At 41.4% G+C, this 7,906-nt stretch overlaps 3 protein-coding genes across 3 annotated transcripts in view; 2 read left to right on the top strand and 1 right to left on the bottom strand.

The window, feature by feature from the left end:
- Nucleotides 1-2,303, top strand: part of SARC_03048 (hypothetical protein) — a gene marked incomplete at both ends in the record, with an annotated part of 6,655 nt that extends 4,352 nt beyond the window's left edge. Inside the window, 3 exons of the mRNA XM_014303162.1 lie at nt 941-989; nt 1,722-1,812; nt 2,118-2,303. Coding sequence (XP_014158637.1) covers nt 941-989; nt 1,722-1,812; nt 2,118-2,303 — 326 coding nt within the window. The remainder of the gene's footprint in view (nt 1-940; nt 990-1,721; nt 1,813-2,117) is intronic.
- A 2,077-nt stretch (nt 2,304-4,380) lies between these two features.
- SARC_03047 (hypothetical protein) lies at nt 4,381-6,131 on the top strand (the record flags this gene model as incomplete). The annotated part of the gene is made up of 3 exons (XM_014303161.1): nt 4,381-4,635; nt 4,671-5,768; nt 5,919-6,131. 3 exons carry the CDS (start codon nt 4,381-4,383, stop codon nt 6,129-6,131), a joined length of 1,566 nt encoding a protein of 521 aa, XP_014158636.1.
- A 1,153-nt stretch (nt 6,132-7,284) lies between these two features.
- SARC_03046 (hypothetical protein) overlaps nt 7,285-7,906 on the bottom strand; it is a gene marked incomplete at its 3' end in the record, with an annotated part of 6,227 nt that continues 5,605 nt past the window's right edge. The window contains exon 4 of the mRNA XM_014303160.1: nt 7,285-7,412. Within this exon, the coding sequence (XP_014158635.1) occupies nt 7,285-7,412 (128 nt within the window). The remainder of the gene's footprint in view (nt 7,413-7,906) is intronic.

The raw sequence follows: 7,906 nt of genomic DNA, 5'->3' as shown, positions 1-7,906 counted from the left end.
TATATGTGTGTGTGGGTATGTGTGTATGTATGTATACTTACAGTTGTAGACATGCATTCGTTTCTACTTTCAATCGGGACTCCATCCATTTACTAGCCAGGTCTAACATGGTCGTATATCTTATGTTTCTTCCTGTACATGTATATTTTCTACATATATACTAGTAGTATACATATTTAGTGTATATGTACCAGAGTTTGTATAGAGAAATACACCAAATATACTGTTTTGATCGTGCACGGCGTCCTGTACTTTAGTAACAAAGCTTAAAATTCGGATCTCTCCCGTCACAGGAACACAATCGTGATCTGGGTGTTATGGATCCCAATTGCTTTGACTACGGTGAGTAGGTGATAATACACATAACAACTATGCATGTGCTTGCTGTACTGCACCTGCAGTGCTTATTTCTGGGCCCGAGATTGTCCCAAACAAAATACCTGTCCCTGTTTGCGACGACGGGACTCTCAATTGTCCAGCGAATACAAACTACACCAACGAGTTCATCGCACCAAAGTAGCCATAGCACTGGATCTGACCAGGTGTTGTGGGAACACTCTCCTATGTGACTGTGCCGTACTGTTTGTTGAGGCTGAACTAGTTGTGAATAATGGTTGAACTAGTTGTGAATAGTGGTTGAACTAGTTGTAAATATTGGTAGAACTAGTTGTGAATAATGGTAGAACTAGTTGTGAATAGTGGTAGCACTAGCTGTGAATAATATGGTTGAACTACTTGCGAGTAGTCGTCGAACTAGCTGCGAATACTACTGGTCATACTGACTAATATGTGTATCATGAGGCTGAACTAGTTATGTATATTGTTCCTCCATATTTCCCATACATGTAGTATCAAATGTACATGCATGTCTCTGCATGTATCCAAAGTACACACACCTGTTACTAACCTCTGTCGTATCGGTTGTTCGCATGCACTGTAGATCTGGTGTACGGAGAGGGTGTGGCCCCAGCCATGGACAAAGCTGACAGGTACTGCGTTTAACGCGGTTGAGTGTGTGTGCTGATATGGGTGTAAACATATGTACGTGGCTCATATTACGACGATGATTGCGTATTGTACGTTAATTTTTTATTACTTATGCATCAGGTTTAAAAGACATATGTATGGTACGTTTATCATACATGTATTATACATCAGGTGCAGAAAAACACACTCAGGTGATGTTCCCTGTGTTTGCAATGGCTTCACAACACCTGTGTCTTCTATTGCATCTGTTCAGGTGCATACACCCTTTGATATATTTCGTCCAGTCAGTAGTACACGCACACATACTCATGGGGCCTTTGACTAGGAGAAGCATGCATCATGAACCGGGTGCATGGTGGAGACTGCTGTTTAAATCACACGGATTGTGTGCATGTGCCGTTGCATGTCGTTCATTGTTGTACATATACCAAAGGCAAGGGGGTTTCACACATACAAAAGGGAAAGGTGCTTGCTTGTCAGTGGTGATGTCGGTGACTGATATGTATATGGTATACTGTTTGTGGTGTTGGCCCATTAATAGGCGTATAGTTTTATCTGTCAAGACAAGGGCATGACCAACAGATACGACACATCACTCGTTAATAATGTTATTGATTGATATGTTCAGAGAGTAATGGAGTGTAAGTCTCCTCGAGCACGCTGATATCCCTCACCACTATACTAATACTAGCCACATCACTCGCATTGCACCTGTCCTGTTTTTCTGGACACAGATTGCGGTACAAGGCGTCGCTCATGACCCACGCCATGCTATTCACGGGCTGTGATGTGCCAGTCGAAGGGGAGCTGCCCACAAAGTACAGGGTAAGTTCATTGGGATATGTATGTTTCGCTATGGTGTGGCTTCAGTTGTGGCAGGTAGTGTGCTGTAATGGCGGACAATCCAGTAGGTAGTCGCAAGCAGTGCGTAGCCCCGCTTGATCTTCCTAGTACGTGTCCAGTTGAACACACTATTAATACACAAGGGATACCACTCACAGCACGCACTCTACCTCCACTATTGAATACGCTTCGCTGTGTATGCACACACACTTCACACGGGTGCAATGCCGTTCTCATATCTGGTGGCCGTGTACTGAACTCACTCACACCCACACCCGCTGCCGTAGGTGGAGAACTCGTGGGGCGACAAACTGGGTGATAAGGGCTACCACATCATGACAGCGGATTGGTTCAAAGAGTTTGTGTACCAGATTGTGGTACACAAGTCCCAGCTCGAGGATGAACAGGTGCCAGCGTTAACTGCAACCCCGTCTGTCCTGCCCCCGTGGGACCCGATGGGTACGCTAGCCTGAACCTGAAGTCGTTCGGTGCTTGGGGTCTGCTGGATAGATACTCTGTAGCTGGTGGGTACTATATATATAAAGAATGTATAGATACTTTATAGCTAGTGGGTGCTACATATACAGATTTTATTGATACTCTATAGCTATTGGGTGCTAAATATACAGATTGTATGAATACTATATAGCTAGTGGATATACATATGAAGATTGTATAGTGTAAATCTCGAGAAAAATTTTGTGCAGCGTGGTTGAGTAGAGCGCATCGAGTATTTTTACACTCTCCATTGGAGTGAAGTGTCGGTACGTCTGTACTAAACCATCCGTGTGGCATATACAAATCTCAACAGACTCAGTTGAACGATCTCATGCACACATTTGGATTAAATGCGCACATATAAACGACTGATTTATCAAGGATCTACTTGACTTTGTTACACCATGTAGTTTATTAGCAGCACTCAAAAGAACCATTGAAAGGAACCAAAGCCATAGTGTTTGTGAGTGTACAGGACAAGCGATTAACGACAATGCCGATCGCTTTGAACCACAAAGTAGCGCATCGAAAACTTATAACAACTCACAACGAGGCTTACCGAGTGCCATGGTTAGGTGGCTTAAAGGCAGAAACTGATGGGTGTAGCAGAATATACAATTTGTTACGACTTATGACTCGGGAGCGCAGCTATTCATATTTATCGTTCTGGTCACACAAGTTTTTTTGGGAGAGGTTTTCGGCTCCGTATGCCCCAATTTTTTTTAATCTATACATATGTGTGTGTCCGTCTGACGGTTGTATTCACTATTCTAAATACCAAGATTAAAGCAAACAGTGTCCAAAAAATACATTAAAATAATACTCGCAGTAAATAAATAGTACCGACTACTTTAATAGTATTTAACTTTGACCGCGTGTGACTTCACTCTTTGACGAGTCTACCAGCCTGCTCTCTCTCTAGAGTTTCCAGTTCCCCACACTCCACAGGACAGATATGTCCATGGAACACTTTGGAAGTTGGCCTCGAACACTAAACACTGAACAGTGCAAGCCCTAAAATGATAATACATATATTCTTGATAGTCAGAAGGCTATGATATAACGTATTAGCTCTATGTTCGATTATGTACATATTTTTTTATTGTTTTGAATTGGTTTATAACAAAATACAAAAAAAGCAAATAAAATATTACGTATGGCAAAAATAAATACTATCTTATTTTATTAGTCAAGAGCTAGTTTTAAAGAGTAAATCTAACGCATATCTTTGGATCTGTCGGTCTGGTAGCTGAACCCAGATGCGATATACAAAATGTACTTCGTATTCAATATTGGGTATGGCGGTATGTATTGGGTAACTGCCTGGGTTGGAATTTGTTTATTTGTTTTAAAACAAAATTATATATATACATACATTTACATATATATAGTTAATTAGTTATATATATATAGATAAATTAAAAAAAACCAATACATAGCATTTTGTTTATAAATAATTTATGTTGGAACTTCGCCCTTCTGTGTTTGTTGAATTCAGAATTCCGAGCGCTCGAATAAAAATGGAAATTGAGGTCACAAATGACTATGAGGGGCGTGGTCAAAAATTGGTATTTTGAACTTGATTTTCTTATCAATATACCCAGAAATAGACCCATAAAGGGTGATAGATATGTACATACAGTTGGGAAATTGGGAATTTATTTACCGAATTTTAGACGAAAAAAAACAAACAGAAGTGCTCATATTTTTTATAGGTGCTCATAAATGAAAGCCAAGGCCCAAGGTAACCGTAAAAAACTAAAAACTAAAAACTGAAAGTCAAAGGCAGCTGAAGTGGATCTAGACAAATGGTGACGTATGCCTCTCATCTCAGCCAATGCGATGAATAACTACAACAGTATCAAGGATGAGCTGCTGCTCTGAATTTTTGACAATATTTCCAGATGACGAAATTGCAGTGTGAACCGTGTTGAATGCGCTGGGTCACCTTGATGTAATGTGTAAAAGAACCACATATCGAGTTGTGTCAATCAGAATCTTCGCCGAGTTTTCCATATTTACTGGGTCAATAATATTTACATCTCCAACACAATGGTAAGAATTAGCACAATCAGTCTCCTGGCAGCTGTCTGTGCAGCTACTGTCGCCGCTCAGCAACAGATATTTGACAAACAATGGTACTCTGAGCTTACCTCCACAGCACAGGCGCAGTACGACAACTTGGTTGAGGAAATCACCGAATTCCTAAATGGCAATAGTGAGGACTTTCGAGATGATGACCAATACCCAGGATTCGGACAGCCTTCCACGCTGCCTGTACATTCCAGCATAAAAGTAACCGTGGAGGTATCAATGGGGGCACCTTCCGGCACGATACAGAGAAGAACTTCGGTCCAAACGGTTGTATATTATCAGCCACAGAGATACTCGAGGGATTTGCTTCAAAACACAAGGTGTCTTTTGCCGATACGCTGGTCATTGCATCTACTATTGGACTGCAGGAGATGGGATTTCCGGCAATGCATCACATCCAAGTAACCGGTGGTCGATACGATGTCAAGGACGACCCTGAGGAAGAGTTGAATTCACACCTACCTGCCTCAGATGTCAATCCAATAAGGATGTTCACCGAACAGTACGGCTGCGAACTCGACGGACTTGTTGCGCTTACTGGCGGCGCTCATAGCTTTGGTGCATCGCATGCAAAATGTTCTGGATACGAAGGTACTAGGAGTGCAGATCCTTTGAAGTGGGATGTGAATGGCAAGGGATTTGACTTCTTTTCAGATATGGTAAAAGATGATTGGCAATGGTTCTGGGTCTCGCGATTTGAGGACGATACGATCACATACACACCTTCTCACGACTCCACATTCCCCAGTGATCACAATGTTCAAGCCAGAAACCGCGGAGAGCAGGGTATAACCAAGGTAACCGCACCTGAGGCGACCAAAACCGGTACCAACCGAGTCGCCAGAGATGAGGAAATACAGGTAATGCGTGATTGTGAATTACCAACAGACGCTAAGAACATGAAAATCACAGACACCCTGTGTGTAAATGGCACCTCTCGCGCGGTCATACGTCTGCCTGTGGACTTCTGGATGCTGAAGCGCAAGGACATGCGCCAATATGCGTTAGAGTTCGCAGAAAGTGATGAGAAGTTTGCCAAAGCCTTTGCACAGGCCTGGCAGAAAATGATTGATCAAGGCACGGACAGATGCTCAGCCCTTGGAACGGTCTGCGCGGAAATTGAAGTGTGTCATAAGCAGTTGGAATATGGGTTCTATGTTGATGGTATCTGCGAGGCCACTGATACCAACGAGGGAGAGTGTGACACGGATCTGTGTCCCATGGAGTGGCGAGGTGATGGAATGTGTGATAAGCTGTGCAACACTGAGGAGTGTCGTCATGACTCTGGTGATTGCGAGGAGCACAACTGCAGTCCGAAATGCTCCCCATCGATGTTAGGCGACGAAGTGTGTAATGACGCCTGCAACAACGCCGCATGCAGTTTCGATAATAACGACTGCCTAGCGGACTGAACTCGCGATGACAACAACGATTGTGACGGAGATCCATGGGGAGACTTTGAAGACTGTTGCACAGGATGGGCCTTCTTTGGCAAGTGTGACACCCTGCCTGAGTATATGCTGCCCAAGTGTCCCAATGCCAGTCAGTATGCCGATCGCTATGATGCGCACGCCGTGAAGGACTGGTCTGTGAATTGCGACCAGCTGGCACAGTCGGGTCGTTGTGTAGAGAGCCACGAGTACATGGAGATAGTGTGCAAGGCAGCATGCACTGAGGTCAAGGAACATGACAAAAAATACAGTTACTAGATTGATCCATTCATTGATATGTATACAGAATTCCACACGGATCATTGATATTTTAGAATCAAATTTTTTATCATACACAGGACAGACTTCAAGTTCAGATCGATGTAGTCTATATTATTTTGATGCTATCATATTTAGTTACGCCAGCAAACAAGGCTGGTTGGAATTGCACGAGTATTAAAATTTTGAACATCAAATATGAAGGATTCTGACAGTAAAAGGGTGAACACACGTTTTAGCAATTGATTCAAAACATTTGTGATACACTCGATGAGCTTCTAGATTGTATCGCTGAAAGATGATGTAATTTTGATATTGATAAGGCCGATCAGCAGAACAATGCGCAGTCAATATGCGAGGTATAACACAACAGGGACAACGCACTAAGATACGCATCAGTCATTAGACCACCACAATCATACTCCTAACCGATGAGCATAATCTCTCACTTGTGCCACAATCCCAATATAGTATGTATATAGAGCATGGGACTATATTTATAATTATGTGCATGAATCCTTTATGGCTATAGTTATGACTATATTCATGGCTATATCTATGGCTATATTTCCGGCTATATTTCTCGTTATTTTTCTGATTATACTTATGCTATTTTCAAGGCTGTATCTATGGCTAAATTTCTAGCTACATCTATGGCTAAATTTCTAGCTACATCTATGGCTACATTTATAACTATACTCTATGGTGATGTATATGGCTATATTTCTGGATATATCTATGGCTTCATTTATGACTATTTCTCTGGCAACTATGGCTGTATTTCTGCCTATACAATCTATGGCTATATAATAGGGTTATATTTCTGACCTGTGGCGAAATTTATGTCTATACCTATGGCTATATATTATGGCTGTATTTCTGAATATATCTATGACTGTATCTATGAGTATATTTATGATAATATCTATAGGTATATCTATGACTATATTTCTGGCTATGGTCTTGACTATATTTGGGTAGAAATCAATGTCACACAACAAAATACACATATTTTGTTGTGTGTACATAGTATCCAGCTATATTACTTTATTTCACCTATATTACTTTATTACAGCTATATTACGTTAGTTCTTTATCACAGCTATATTACTTTAATACAGCTGTATTTCATTACTACTCTATTTATCATAGATCATGGCGAGTTGGCCCGGGCTGTCTCTGTCAAAGCATTGTACATAAACAGATAACGGCCCTTCTTTGATCCCATACCCTCGAGTGTGAACAGTTCCGTGTCCAGTAACACATCGGCAAACAACGATGCTGATAAGAAAGGGAAACAAATCAGGCAGGTGAATACACATCAGCGTACAAACACTCTGGGAAAGTGTGAAGGCGTACAAGTTTACGTCACATATATAATAACCAAGTGTGAAGGTGTACAAGTTGAAGTTATATATATAAGAACCAAGTGTGAAGGTGTATAAGTATGTTGTATATATATTAACCATTGGTAGTCACCGCAAAAGAGTGATAGAGTGCACACTGCTGGAATCACCAGCGACGCAGAAGAGAGAGAAACAGCAAGTTATAATACAATGCTACTTACATAAGGACTATGTGTACGAGAGAGGGAATACACAACAAATAGAGTGATACCAAATACCAAAACCAAAACCACAACACACCAAGACATATCAATACCTAACACTGGACACACAAACACCATTCATATCCATAAGTCAATAGGGGGCATGGGTGTAGTTCAATAGCATGGGTGGTATTATATATATATAAATATATAAATTTAGATATAT

This window comes from Sphaeroforma arctica (assembly GCF_001186125.1).
Source record: "Sphaeroforma arctica JP610 unplaced genomic scaffold supercont1.148, whole genome shotgun sequence".
Classification (NCBI taxonomy): domain Eukaryota; class Ichthyosporea; order Ichthyophonida; genus Sphaeroforma; species Sphaeroforma arctica.
This window is presented reverse-complemented; position numbering and strand designations above follow the sequence as displayed.